The sequence below is a fragment of the Notolepis coatsorum genome, assembly GCF_963971535.1.
Source record: "Notolepis coatsorum genome assembly, chromosome: 3".
NCBI lineage: Eukaryota > Metazoa > Chordata > Actinopteri > Aulopiformes > Paralepididae > Notolepis > Notolepis coatsorum.
Window position 1 is genome coordinate 199,688,379 of NC_140167.1, and position 16,013 is coordinate 199,704,391.

The 16,013-nt window shown below is 42.8% G+C and overlaps 1 protein-coding gene across 1 annotated transcript in view; it reads right to left on the reverse strand.

Moving 5' to 3' along the window:
• LOC311226128 (cyclic AMP-responsive element-binding protein 1-like) overlaps positions 1 to 16,013 on the reverse strand; it is a 122,874-nt gene that overhangs the window by 39,576 nt on the left and 67,285 nt on the right. The window contains exons 2-3 of the mRNA XM_084311502.1: positions 15,440 to 15,543; positions 1,838 to 1,975 (exon numbers count right to left, since the gene is read on the reverse strand). Of these exons, the coding sequence (XP_084167628.1) occupies positions 1,838 to 1,975; positions 15,440 to 15,535 (234 nt within the window). The 5' untranslated portion in view covers positions 15,536 to 15,543. The remainder of the gene's footprint in view (positions 1 to 1,837; positions 1,976 to 15,439; positions 15,544 to 16,013) is intronic.

The window sequence follows — 16,013 nt, forward strand, 5'->3', positions numbered from 1 at the left end:
TATGACTTTGTGAGTTGACTGACCCTTACAGCGGACATTGAGTAGTGGACAGTGCGGTTAATCTGTCTCTGCTTAGCTAATTAGGTGGGACTAATTAGGGGGCGGCTGTTGTGAAGGATCAGATTAAACCGAATATATATATTTATTTATGGATATATATTGAATAGTATTTGTATATCGTTTGATATCCCTTGTATATTCCTTGTACATATACACGGAATATCCCTTTAGTCTACTATAGCCCATAATAGTTCATTCTCTTATTGGACAAGGACCTGGCGCCAGGAGACAAGCCCCTTGGAGCCAAGTTCAATGGTACCGACGAAACATGTCCCTACTAGCCCCGGCTCTGCGCAGGAATACGGCTACCGAAAAGAGAGTGGCACTATTTGTTCACCGTGCATATAAATATGGCGCAAGTAAATGTAGACGACCCTTAGTCCTTTACCCTTCTACCCAACTAAGTAACAGAACGTGAAGCCTCACCCCACGATACCGCGTGCGGTGTAGTATGGCCTGTTTGGCCTTAGAATAGCATTGAGACCTCGTGCGAATTAATAGCTGAATTGTCAGAGTTTGGCACCGTATTTCTATTAAGTAATAATAGTCTATTATGTATGGTGCATCGTGCGGTTAGAGTTCTAAAGTGAGCAGCATCCCCATCGCTTCCTCGTGTTATCTAGAGTCTTAACCAGGTTGGGCAGACCACACGTGGTGCTTTCATCCGAGGAGTTCTAGGCGAGGACCGAGTGGACCTGTACATTTGATTACATACCCGACGACTGCTGAGCCCTATGCGGCATGGAATATACATTTGCTTTGGTACTTTGATTTGTGGAGCGGATAATCGCCAACACCGGTGAGTGTTGGATTTACCCCGAGAGGAGTCAAGGTGAGACGGCACTCAGACCAGACTGAGGTCGCCTCGCGTCTTCTTCATTGTGGAGCTACAGCTACAGCTACAGCCTACAAGAGAGCCAAGGTGTATTCATCTGTGGATCAAGATTCTACTGCACTGTCTTCTGTACTTGAAGTCTCCCTAGACATCGTTGACCAGACGGGATACTGCCGACGGCTCTCCTACCCCCCCTACCGGCTTACAACCCCTTGTCCCCTACAGTATATCCAGCTATAATCATTAAGTGTGCCATCGTTATAATTCCCTAAGAGCCAGGTTGTATACTTGCTTCCTGCGTAACCAGAGATTGGACATTCAGTGTTGATTTGCCTACGAGTACTCATTTGCCTTACAAGTGCATTCAAATCATAAATGTAATGGTGAATATTATATGTACCCTTTGCTATATATTAAATATTTGATTATTACCTTTGTGTGGACCTGATTTCATTGTGGGAAAGTGTTCATCATATTTAGATATCGTGTACTGTATGGCCAGTAGTTAAAGTACATAAAGCGGTAGTGGTTTAATGATACCATACTTATCAATACAGTCAGGGAATTGTACCCCTCAGTTACACATAACCTTATGTTTTGTTTATTATTTTATCTTACTTTTTCCTTTTCTTTTCACAGCAAATTATCTTTGTAAATATATTAAAAGAAATAATAAATATATATATATATATATATAATTTTTATTGTTGTTCAAAATAAACTATTAATTCATTCACCAGGTCCAGAGGACAGAATTCTCCCTGCTGAACAACAACACCACCAGGTTCTGTGCGTGTGTGTGTGCGTGTGTGTGTGTGTGTGAGTGGTGTGTGTGTGTGTGTGTCTGTGTGCGTGTGTGTGTGTGTGTGTGTGTGTGTGTGTGTGTGTGTGTGTGTGTGTGTGCGTGTGTGTGTGTGTGTGTGGATGTGTGTGTGCTCTCACCTGTACTGCCTGGATCTGGGGTCCTGACTGGATGACGGAGGGCGCGGCCTGGATGACCCCGTGGACCTGAACCGTCTGACCGTTGGGCAGCTGGACCAGCGTCACTGTGGAACCCTGCATGCCCTGCGCCATGGAGACCTGGGAGAGAGAGAGAGATAGTTCTCCAACTTGTGTGAGTTGCAGTGATCTCCTACTAAGTTCCCCACTTAGGTTATCCAACTATTGCGCCGCTGCAACTAGAAACACTGGCCTGACTACATAATTTTTTTTTTAATCATCTGGCGACCCCCCCGCGGCGGCTCGCGACCCCCACTTTGGGAACCACTGCTCTGGACCAGCGGTTCCCAAACTGTGGTGCGTGAGTGCCCTCATGCGTGACATGAAAAGGCTAATGGCGGTGCTATGGTGTTATTTTACTAATAAATATAACTAATATACATTATTTCAAATGGGGATTTTCACTGTGTAAATCATGAAATTGACGCAACTTTTTAATAAAAAACGTATGTTTTAATAATAATAATAAAAAAAAATATGTATCCAAAATGCACTTTACTTCCTGCCAAAAGGCCATAGGCGCGCGAGCGGTGCACTATTATTGTGGCAGGCAGCGTATATTATGCTCATGTGTTTAATCCCTACACTTCACGCGTTCTTGGAGATGAAACAAAGTTGTCATGGGTGAACCTGTAAAAGGCCTAATAACAGAACACCTCAACCAACTCGCTGAGCAGAATACCGACATATTTCCCACCTATGGATAGATCTCAGACCCATAGCTGTCAACCCTCCCGTTTTTCCCGGGATTCTCCTGTTTTTTCAACCTTCTTCACGCCCTGTTCACGGTTCACGGAATTGGCACGTATTTTGTACTTATTACATTTTACAAAATGGCTGCAATTCCCCTCCGTGACGACAGGTGGCAGCAGTGTAGATTAGAACGTTATCACAGGAAGTCAGACCGTTGCGACCCGAAGAAGAATAAGAACAGCGACCGGATAAAGCTCAGAGCTCAGGGGAGAGACTGATGCACTGAGGGTGTCAAATCAACTTAGCCAGTGTCTCTTGATTGCCCACTCTGTGGCTTTTGTCTCTGGAACAAAAGGTTTGCAAATCTTCTGTGGATAAAACAATACAAAGTTACTGTATGTGATGCAGGAATGTGTAAATGTGTTGGTGAACAGCCGTTTGCTCTGCGCCCAGTGGTGCAGTGGCAAATTGACAGTAGGTCAAACGCTCCACGCGCGTGCGCATGCACAGTTATTTTTTGGCTGCTCTCGTCCTGCAGCTGGATACTATTGCCTCACAGCGCGGCCGTCAGCGCGCGGCCCAGAGAGCGCCGCTGGCTCTGCGGCTCTGCAGCTGCATGCTTCTCCGGGAGTCCGGTTGGATAATGCCATGTAAAAAGCGATTGCGCGTACTTCAGCCTCAGTGACCGAGGTATAACGCCGTTATACCGAGTTATACCAGCACTGCACCACTGTCTGCGCCTCCCCTGTCGTCCCCTAAGGTTCACGCGTCCCCTCCTCCCATTCCTCCACGGAGAGCATGCCTTCACTCTGACGCCCAATTTCCTGAATGCGATTTATAAATATAAATTGATCCGTTTTAAAAGTTGTCGTGAATTGTCATGGTATGACAAATACAGTTACTGGTAACTCGCAGGCATTGCAGAGATATTGAGGAAAAACACAAAATCGCATTGGCTTTTTTTCTATCTCACTTTTCTCTGTAGACACACACACTGTTCCAAAAATGATATTCCCACTGCTAAATTAATGACCATAGGTATTTTTTATAGCTTTAACGAGTTGTAGTATTAATATGTAGCCTACAGTGATGAAGGTATAAAGACACTATGGTAATACATTGATTGATTGCTAAATTTAACAGATTGCAGAATGGGTACAATACAGTATTGCGCAATACACAATTGTTATGGGGATGCAGACCAGAGAAGGACTTCCCCCATTTTCAATTCATAACATTTACAGTCAAATCAAATACATTTACAGATTACAACCTTTATTTAATGGTTAATATTTTGATAAAATGTAATTTACTGTATTTTTATAGCATTTACACTTTATAATATTTTATTTTCAGCTTTTATAGTTTCACAAACACACATCAATACAAATCAGAATACAAAGAAATAAAAAGAACACAAACAGTATGTTGCCAGACACTGTCACATCAATGAACAAACATACACCATGTCATAATGCTATACACTAAGGACGCAAGGGGCTGATTCTCTGACATATATACACACATTACATATATACACATACAGTGGTGCAGTCGTAATATGGGAACTGGTTACACGCCACGTGCATGCACGCTCCCGTGCACGCGCATACATGTTCCCTCAGTTGCGCACAGAACAGATGATTATTATGCATAACAATGGAGATCAAGCAGCCCCCCACCTTCTCATAGGTTCCTATTATTATGCAAAGTCTAGGTGAGAAGTGCCGGCCGCCGGCCGGGTAGCTTTCTACAACGGCCGGGTACTTATCATTGCGCGCACTTCTGCCCTGAGTGACTACTAATAACACGCCGTGTAACCGCGTGTGTGCACGACTGCACCCCTGTACACATACACATATATAATATATACACCAGCGCCGCCAATAGATAAAAAAAAATTAACTAATCAATCTCACAATTTTCTGTAATCAATCTAGATTAATCTAGATTAAAAACAGCATTTTTCTACATAAAACCGGATTTTGTAACAGATATTTACTTGAGTAAAATCATGGAATTAATGTAAAATCAACACAAAGAAAGTATATTTAGATTCAAAGACTATTTTAATAGCTTTCTTTGAATACAGTTTCTCTCCTGTTAAATACAAATGTTCAACAAAACCATCATTTACATAGCATTTACACTTAAAGTAGGAAAAGTTTACCCTACAACGAATGGCTGGGTACATACAGGTTTTGACCAGCAGATGGCAGCGACGAGGCAGCTCCATTGGGAGGGGGCGGGGCCGGTGGGAGGGGGCGGGGCTGAGGGGGTGGGGCCGGGGGAAGGGGCGTGGCTAAAATGTACACGTTTTGTCTCCTGCCAATGTTGACAGCTATGCTCAGACCTGGATTCAGACCATTTGAAGTTTCCCCTCCTGTCACTACAACAGCAGCAACAGCTGATCGATCATCAAAAAAACGAATTTTTATTTAGAATTTCCTCTTTCATAAAATAGGAACGCTCTGAGGACCCTAGCTGGAGCCCTCATCCAATGTCACTTTGACTATGCTTGCACTTCATGGTACAGCAACATCTCCAAACACATGAAGACAAAGCTCCAGACCTCCCAAAACAAACTAGTGAGACTCCTGCACAACCTTCACTTTAGGACTCACCTAACGCCAGCCCACTTTAGCAGTCTGGGACTCACCTAACGCCAGCCCACTTTAGCAGTCTGGGACTCACCTAACGCCAGCCCACTTTAGCAGTCTGGGACTCACCTAACGCCAGCCCACTTTAGCAGTCTGGGACTCACCTAACGCCAGCCCACTTTAGCAGTCTGGGACTCACCTAACGCCAGCCCACTTTAGCAGTCTGGGACTCACCTAACGCCAGCCCACTTTAGCAGTCTGGGACTCACCTAACGCCAGCCCACTTTAGCAGTCTGGGACTCACCTAACGCCAGCCCACTTTAGCAGTCTGGGACTCACCTAACGCCCGCCCACTTTAGCAGTCTGGGACTCACCTAACGCCAGCCCACTTTAGCAGTCTGGGACTCACCTAACGCCAGCCCACTTTAGCAGTCTGGGACTCACCTAACGCCAGCCCACTTTAACAGTCTGGGACTCACCTAACGCCAGCCCACTTTAGCAGTCAGGGACTCACCTAACGCCAGCCCACTTTAACAGTCTGGGACTCACCTAACGCCAGCCCACTTTAGCAGTCTGGGATGGCTTAGGGTTGATGAAAGGGTACACCAGCTTAAAATGCTTCTGGTTTTTAAAGTACTGAAAGAAACGGTCCCCAAGTACCTAGTAAATTATTTTAATAAAGTAGGAGATGTCCACAAACACGCCACAAGAGGAAGCCCCACGGACCTGGTCCCGCCGAGAGTCAGGACATGCATGGGGAAAGATGATTTTTTTTACTCTGCTACGGTAATGTGGAATGCCCTGCCAACATTCATAAAACTCCTGAACTCAACTCAAATTGGTCTTAATATGGTTTTTATCTCTTTTATCATAACTTGGTCTTTTTATCATGAGTTGCTTTTAAGGGTTTGCGGATTTTTTCTTTCCTTTTAACATTAGTTGACTGTATGAGTTGTCAGGTTAGGTGTTATTGTTCTTATTTTTAGGGTGTCATGTCTCGTGTACAACATGTCCATTCGTGTTTTTGTGCCTTTTTATGTCCCATGTATGGACCACAATGGAAACAAGCCTTGGCTTTATTGTGTTTTATCCATTTTTGACCAGCGTGTTGACACTGTTATTGTTTTTTTTTCTTTTAATGTTTGTCCTACGATTGTGTCAAAATAAAGTATTCAATCAAAAACTAAATCTGATGGAGCTGCTGCTGCTGCAGTTCAAACGAAAGCCACTTGTGGATGTTTGGACCGAGGCAATGACAGCATACTGTACAGCTGGCAAAGCAAGCCGTGAGGATTGTAATGTCCTTCGCCAATTGCGAGGCTGGATTCTCTGCTCACAGCAGTGAAGACAAAATATCGCCAGACTGCATGATGTTGAGAAGGACTTGCGCATTAAACTGTCTTCAATTGCCAAATCGCCAAACTTCGCAGAGCTTTGTGCACAGATGCCGCCCATCCGTAGCATTAAGCCGAGAGACGAAGGCAAAGTGCCGCGAAGTGCGCTCAAGTGTGTGACGGCCCGCCCGGGGGCAAGTAATTAACCATCAATATTATTATTGCTACCAGGTTAGTGCTGGTTTTAATATATTCATTTAAAATTAAACGCAGGTAGAACATGACTCCACATAACAGAGAAAAAAACATAAACCCAAGCAAAAGCAATCACAATGATTCATCTCAGGCATACTGGGAATAATCCTGTCTCTCTCTCTCTCTCTCTCTCTCCCTTCCACTCCCTCTCTCTGCCCCCTCGCTCTCTCTTTCTGCAGGCCACTGCACTTGAAAATCCATGAAAATGCGTTTTGTTTTTGGCCAATCTGTTTCTGAGCCTATGCCAGTAATTCAAATTTTTGTCTGATTTCGTGTGAGGTATTTTATTTGTTGCAATTTGAGTAAAATGACTGGTGTTACCTACATGTTTTAATAACTGTTGCTTATTGATATAGCTGGTTAATTGTTGTGAGGATAATGTTTACTTGGTTTCATATTATTATTCTCCCAATTGTTGTGAACGTGAGAGCTCATAGGCCTACTGCACTTTGGTATGTGTTCTTATTGGATTAAACCTGATGCCTTTCTAAGCGTCTGCCCACCACCACAGAGACAGTGGGATCGAATCCAGCTGTGGTGCTTCCGGGTTGGCCGACTGTCCATACTAACACAATTCGAAGTGTCAGCGGGTGGGAAGCCGGTGAGGGTGGGTCCTGGTCGTTGTAAAACAGCGACTCCTACAGATCGGTCGGGGCGCCTGCACAGCGAGGTCGGATCCTGGGGGAGGTAGTGTGACCCTTCCACACGTTACACTCTCCCAGTGAGAGTCCGCGCTGCCAGGTGAAAAGAAGTGGGGATTGGCTACACATGTGTCGGAGGAAGCAACGCAACGAACAGGTAGGGGATTGGGAATCCCAACGACTAACATTGGGATGGGAGAAAAATGGAAAAAGAAAGGGGGAAAAAGTAAAAAAAAAACAGATGCCTTTAGTGCGCCTATGAATACTGTGTTGTCTTTTTTTTGTATTTAATTTTTTTATTATTTTTTAAACAAACACATAAACAAACGTGACAACACAAGATTAGATATACAAGCATTAATTAACAGTGCACATCCAATGCAATCACCATTTAGTTAAATGTCTTATACAAGATATACCCCTAATACCCTACACACATATGCTCTAGCTCGCACCCCCCCCCCCCCCCCGGACCCCCCATTGGATAATCCATCCATTATCACTCGCTCCTAACCAGACACTGCCATTATATGCTAGCTTTTATTCTCTCTACCACTTCTAACCACATTGTCATTTTGGATTCATTGAGACCCAAAATTCTTGCTGTAGATATTTCTAGATAAATCACATCGAGATATTTAAGAATCCAGACCTTCCGGCACATTTTTTCCGGTTGAAACCATCGTGATGCTATCAGCTTTTTAGCCACTGTGATACCAGATAAAACCAATCTCTTTAGCTGTATAGTTACTGCACACTCAAAAACATCATTCAGCAGTAATACAGAGGGGTGTACAGGCAGGGAGCGAAATTAACTTTTTGACTCACCGGCCAGTGGCGGGTAGATGGGAAGAGTCTACCCGCCAAGCATATTTCTTACCTGCCAAATTTTTTTTGATTAAAAAATATATATATATATTTTATATAAAAAATTTTTTTAAATAAAATATATATTATATAATCATACTTGTAGTTGTATTATCTGCGAGACATCGCCACCACGCAATAAGTCAAAATGCTTGCTATCTGCAAACAGCTCCACTGTCTGTGTGTATACTTGAGTAGCCTCCAGCTCCAGCAAGGATTCTCCGGCCCTGCAGCTAGACCCTATATTCAGCTAGACCCTACATTCAGCATGCAAGGATTCTCCGGCGATGCAGCTGGACCCTATTTATAACGTTACGTTACGGTTCTTTTGTCAAATCACATTCAACATGCCCTCAGCTAGAATACGCATTCAATCAATGTTATAAGACATTGATATCAGGAGCTATCTGTAGCTACTGCTAGCCCGGTAGATAACGTTAAGACAATTTAGTTTACTGGGACATTTCGATCTAACGTGAGCTAGCTAACGCGAGCTAACGAGGGAACGGAGGTATTATGCACTCGAGTAGACTATTGCTGGAGCATTTGTTGATATCAGCAGCTATCAGTAGCTAGCCAGCTAGATACCGTTAGACAATGCCTCGTCATGTATTAAACTAAAAGTGAATAGTTGACTGGGTCATTGTTTAAACAGTAACGTTAGCTCGTGGAGGTCCGATATAGACTAGAGCAGACGGAAGTAAACAAGCCAAATGATAGCTTCCGATTGGTCATTTGCTTTTTTTTCTCATGAAACCAGTCACGTCACTCTACTGTGATTGGACCGTTGACTTGAGTGCGATGTGGGACTTGTAGTTTTTTAACGATCTCGCGGCGGAGAAAAAAAAGACGAGCGGCTATAATCTGTACTCTCACAAGAGTATCGTTATGAACTACACGTCTACACGCCACACGGCGGGCAGCCCTCTAAGTGTCATGCGCCAAAGGTAAAAACAGACCGCCCCTGGCGGGCGGCGGGCTTTAGTTTTGGTCCCTGTGTACAGGTATATTCAGAGTTAAGAGATTTGATAATTGCTGGGTCACTTCTTTCCAGAATATCTTAACTGGTGGGCAGTCCCAGTACATGTGCATAAATGTCCCCTCGTCCCCATTTGTACATAAGGAGCATTTGGAGTCTTGTTTAAGACCCATTCTGTTCAGTCTTATGTCCTGTGAATATAGTTAAGATTGATTTGTTGATGGTCCGGGTTCCTTGATGCAAGTCGAACATTTGCCCAGGCTTCTTGCCAATCAAAATCTTTTTCCAGGTCTGGTATATCCCTCCTCCAGACTGAGTCTAGGTGAAGGGTTTCATACGAGGACGTTAGTAATTGATGATAAAAATCTGATACAAAACCTCTCGATGTCTCTCTTTCATAGAAGAATTTGTGGTATCTGTGGTGTACAATTGGTATCCTTAATGGAACACCGTGAGCCTTCAAACATAACAATAACTGTGCGTAAAAATAATATGTGGAATCGGTGAGATAATTTTTTTTGTGTATTTCATCACATGTTGTCTTTTTTATGTTGGGCATTGGGGGGTGCGTCAGCTAGGTCGGGGGGTGACGGGGGTGCATGGCCAAAACAGTTTGGGAACCGCTGCTCTATTGACTGACTGCCATGTTGTTCAGCTCAGAGGAGTCTGCTCATCAGCTGTTTCTGTTGCCACTGAATCAAATGGTACAGTACTCTGTATGATGTACAATAATGCTGTACATACTGTATATAATATACATTTATATATTTATTAGTGCTGTCAATCGATTAAAATATTTAACTAGATTAATCGCATGATTATCCATAGTTAACTCACGATTAATTGCAAATTAATCGCATACAAATGTATACCTTAAACAGATCTTTTTCAAGTTCCAAGTTTGAATACTCTTATCAACATGAGAGTCAACAAATGCTTGCTTTATGCAGCCATTTAACACAAAAGGATGACCCTCATGCATTGCAGATTTGCATCAAATTCAAAACAGAGTGATGCACAAAATAACTTAAAAGAAAATAATCATTTAAAACAATGAATAAAGTGTGCATGAAATAATAGGGGAAAGAAAACGTTAGGAACTTGTTACATTCACCCACACAAGGGCTGAGTAATCACACACCCCCCCTCTCTCTTTCACACACACACTCTTCCAGCTCTCTTTCTCTCTTGCCCCTTCCTCACCTCTCTCACCCCCCTCTCTCTCTATATATCTCTCACACACACACACACGCACACGCACACACACACACACACACACACACACACACACACACACACACACACACACACACACACACACACACACACACACACACACACACACACACACACTTCAGAAACAAACATAGTATCAATGAGAGCATCAATAATACACCTGAGTGAAGTCTAGTAAAAAAAAGTAACAAAAAAGTTTAAAAGAAAATACAAAATAAAATACATTTCTTAAAAGTTAATCGTGAGTTAAAAAAAATAGTGGCGTTAATAGAATCGGGCGATAACGCATTAATACCGCGTTAACTTGCAGTGAAATGGTTAATACCAGAAACACAATTTATTCTTACTAATGATTTGAATACTTGTTTGCTATCAATGTTGGAGTGTCATATACACGCATTTGAAAATTGGTTAGTGTCACGACGAAATTAGGTTTTTGTTATGAATGGCTCTGTGGTCATGATCACACAATAACAAACTCAGCAAGACCGACGGCTTCTCAGTTACAGTGGGTGACAATATTGTCACAAGGAAAGATGAAATTACCTATCTGGGTTCCATCCTAGAGGCAAATCTTTCCTGTGACAAAATGGCATACAATGTAATAAAAAAAGGCAACCAACGAACTCGATTCTTGTACCGGATCTCCTCTCTGGTAACCAAGAATACCCTGAAGACTCTGGCAGGAGCACTCATTCAAGGGTACTACGACTATGCTTGCACCTCATGGTACCAAAGCACCTCAAAGGCACTAAAAACTAAATTACAAACATCTCAAAACAAACTAGTCAGACTACTGCTTGACCTTACTCCTAGAACCAACCTTCCCCCTGCCCACTTTGACAACCTAGGATGGCTTAGAGTAGACGACAGAGTACAGCAACTTGCAATGGGCCTGGTCTACAAGATACACTACACGACCAAGGTACCCATGTACATGTCAAAAATACTTCCCAAAGGTCAGTGAATACCACGATCACAACACCAGAGGGAGCTCCACAAATCATGTTAAACCCAGATTCGGCTCAAACAAGGGACTAAACACGTTTCGCAATTATGCCACATCAATGTGGAACGCCCTACCCAAAGTCCTGTAAAGGAATGTGAATCACTACCCACTTTCAAAACCACTCTCAAAGAACACCTACGGGAGACTGCAATTCGAAACTGGCCCCTACAAATGTCCTAACCCAGTTGTACAGTAGGCTTGGGCGGTATCCTTTTTTTCACAACATTATACCTTTATCACATAATACCCCGGTGCACGGTATTTGACGGTATGACTTTCATTTTCATCAGCGGGGGGGGGGGGGGGGGGTGGCAACCCGTGTTACCAAGTAAACAAATCATCGTCAGCTCTCAGATTGGTAGTCAGAAGCCTGCACCGTTAGCGTTACTGCGTTAGCATCTAGCCTTGGCAGACTATTTGATTCGTTAAGGGCTCAAAATTGCATGAGTTTTGGTCATATGCTCCCGAAATGCTCCCGTTGTTTGGCTACTTCTATGTGCAGTGAAAACTACTCGAATGCTTTATAACCTAGTCATTGATTTAGTTCAGGGTAATCTAAGATTAGCCGCAGAGCTAACGCTAGTTAGCGTGAGCTAACGCTAGCTAATCAAGCTCAGTAGCTCACAGAGAGAGATAAACAGCTGACAGCGGATAGTACAGGACGATACAAATACAATAAAAAGGCAGGTGGGGGCTGTTGTGTAAACCTTGTACTCTTTAGTTCACATATAATAAGAGACGGATTATTTGCTTGCTCCACCAGTGCACCACTCCACAACAACACACACCAACTCTTGTCACAACGCTTTACGGTATTTTCACAGCACTGTCGCAACATTACCGTAAAACGTGAACACCGTTGTGACCCACTCGCTCCACTAGACTGGTCTTGCCCTCTGCTGGCGCGCGTGTGCACTACACTCAAAACTCCGTTTCACTGTAATAGAAGCTGAAGCGCATCTGTGATTTTGACGGTGACTGACGGTATTGATTTTCAATACCGTCGGTATTTCTAAATACCCCGGTATATCGTAATACCGTCATACCGCCCAAGCCTATTGTACAGTAAATGACCAAGTATGGCTTTGTCAGTATTCCAATGTACAGTGTACAGTCTGGTATGTCATAAATGTATAGATGTAGCAGTACTGTCTATCTGTATGTCGTGTATCTTGACATTAACACCTGACCACCGGGCAAATGCTGGTAGAATTCGGCCGTGGCCGGTAACTCCGTCATTCTACCGGCCAAAAAAAAAAACATTGTAGTCTACAAAAGGCATCTGCAATAATTAAGTCAATCCAAGTGATACTACATAATACTACAACTCCCACAACAATTCGGAAAAGTGCATTACCGGCCAGATCCTGGTAGTGGTGCTGTCTCAAGAATGGAGTACTCCTTGTTTTCAGACCGGATGTTAATTTTTTTCATTCAGGCCTATTTTTTCTGTTAGCGTGAAGCTATGCCTTCATCAGATCGCATGGAATACCTTTTGCGACCCCAAATTAATTGGAGGTGGGGGTGTGGGGGGTTGGGTAGGGGGGGGTGGGGGACACTGTACACTGTACATTGGAATACTGACAAAACCATACTTGGTAATTTACTGTACAACTGGGTTAGGACATTTGTAGGGGCCAGTTTCGAATTGCAGTCTCCCGTGGGTGTTCTTTGAGAGTGTTTTTGAATTGATTGATCATATGCATTTTGATTTTAAACCTATTCATCATCACGCTATAAAATGGGAACGTATTGATGAAAAAATTATTTAGTGTGGTGATTTTTGGCTGGTGAAAATGCTGAGTGGTTAGTGACTTTGGAAAACCACTAGCCACAGTGGCTAGTGAGCCAAAAAGTTTATGTCAAGCCCTGCGTGTATGTCATATATGTTGAATTGAAAATGGGGGACCCTGATGTAAACAAGACGAAAGTCTTTCTCTGGTCTGCATCCCCTTAACAATTGTATGTACTGAGCTGTACTGTACTGTACCCATTCTGCAATCTGTTAATAAACTTTTCAATCAATCAATCAAGCTACGCGGAGCGCAGTCAGTCAGTAGCCTACACCCCGTATATTCCGATAACGCTATATAAACCATGCTGCATTCATTCTGAGAGAAAGATCTATTATTCCAAATGCTATTTATAGGGTTTTGACCATAATTACACTACTGTTGCTATTTTACAATGAACTATAATGAACTACGGTTCGTACAGAACGTGCCAGTGTTATTATGCACAGAAGCTCATTTCCTTGTTGTAATAATATATTCTACCACTGGGCGCTAGGTACGCCAGGTCTGACCTGTGCGTAGATGTACGCACGAAGTCAAGTTCAAGTTCAAATTGATGAATCCCACTCTTTGCTTAGAAATGATCGTACGCACAGGGTAAGCACAGATCTGTGCGTAGAACACATTGATGCATGAGGGCCCAGGTCTGGTCCCTCCTATAGAAGAGTGGTCTTTAGGGAATATGAGGAAGGCTTCACGCAGGCTAAGACTTAGGGCTGGGCGATATGGCCTAAAAATAAAATCTCCGATTTTTATTTTTTTATCCGATTTACGATTTTAATCGATTTTTTTCTCTTGAAAACTAGAAATCATTCAAATAAATAACCTTTGTTTTTATTTTACACAAAAAAAACATCAAACCAAGATGAATTTCCCTATTGGGATTGAAGTGCAAACCTAACTTTCACCAATCTTCACTTACATTTTTTTTATAATAATATATATATAAAAGGTTACTCTTGATCAGGGGTCAGCAACCTTTTTGACATGGAGTGCCTGTTTGAAATATAGTTGTAACTAGTGTGCCTCAACAATATTCCATGCATCGTAATTTTTTTTCTCATAATCAGGTATTTTTTATGATAATTTTTACATTATTACATCATTACTGTTATTGTTATTATTAACAATATTATTATGATGGTTGTATCAAACAGCTGCATACAGTGCGACCATTTCACTCACATTTGCCCATTCATTTTTGGACACATCACACACCATCGGTGTGTGTACTGTACGTGTGCTGTCATAGCTCCACCTACAGGCCTAATGGAGAACACCAGGATGTGAATGGAGGGTGAATGTGAGGTATATCGTGTAAATAAGTTTTGATTGATCGCAAGACTACACTGTAAAAAAAATGTATAATAATAAGTTACCAGAACTTATTGAGAAAATATTGAGTTCAGTTACTGTGCATTAAGGTTTTCAGTTTTCAATCCATAATAAGTTAAAAACAAACAAACAAAAAAAACCTGTGGGAGGATTTCAACAAGATAAATGCGACAACAGTGCAAAATATTTCACTATAATATTTCAATGCAGGCACGCGTGCCTAGGGTTGCCTACCCCTGCTCTTGATCAAACAAGAATAAATTTCCCTATTGGGATTATTAAAGTGCAAATCTAACTTTCACCAAACATCACTTTTTGTAAAATAAAAGGTGACCCTTGAAAAAAAAGAATCTTTATTTATTATTATTATTATTTTTAATCGATTTTCGTAGCAGTACAGACCTGGGCCAGCGTGGCGAGCTGGGCCTGGGTGTTTGTGTATGTAGTAGTAGCAGTACAGACCTGGGCCAGCGTGGGCCAAACGCCCGCGCACACGCATACATGTTCCCTCGGTTGCGCACAGAACAGACGATACACCTTGTCTCATCCTTCCAGTCGAGAGATCAAGCAACCCCCCACCTACAGGGCTTGTATTTGGTTGTCGGTATCCTATTATTATGCAAAGTCTAGGTGATAAGTGCCGGCGGCGAGTCATTTTTGTGTCGTCGCACTGGCACTTACCACCTAGACTTTGCATAATAATAGGATGCGCGCACTTCGGCCTCATTGACGAAGCCCAAACGTCGTTTGACCGCGTATGCCCAGCACTGCACCCCTGTGTATGTAGTAGTAGCAGTACAGACCTGGGCCAGCGTGGCGAGCTGGGCCTGGGTGATCTGTTGGCTCTCAGCCTCTGTCAAGGTCTCCACCCCCTGCTCCACGACCGACTCCATCCTCATTGGCTGAGCTGGATAGAGGGGAGGGTTGAGAGAAACCATTCAATTAATATCAAACTTTCTTTTTCCAGGCCAGAGGCTTGAACCAACTTTCCAGAAATAGATCAAATCTCTCAGATTTCCCCATCAATCATAGTTTTCAAGGCTATACAGTGTTTTGGACCATGAAACATTCTCAGCCCAAAAAAAACACCATTTTACTAAAACAATGAAAATACCAATATAGCTGAAGTTTTTGTGCAACACCAGCAAATGTCTCTGTTGGATGAAAACCATTTGGTCATTTAAACCTTCTTTTGCTGTGAACAGTTTACACCGTGGTAACCAGTGGTCCTCTATCGTGTGAGCCAGTGCCGTGACCCCAGGACCTATGAAACACATCGAGGCCAACGTTTGACTGAAAATGAGTCAGTTTTTTTTTATTCCTGAAAAGTAAACTTTTTGGAGATAAGTGGTTTTGGTTCGATGGCAACAAGAGACA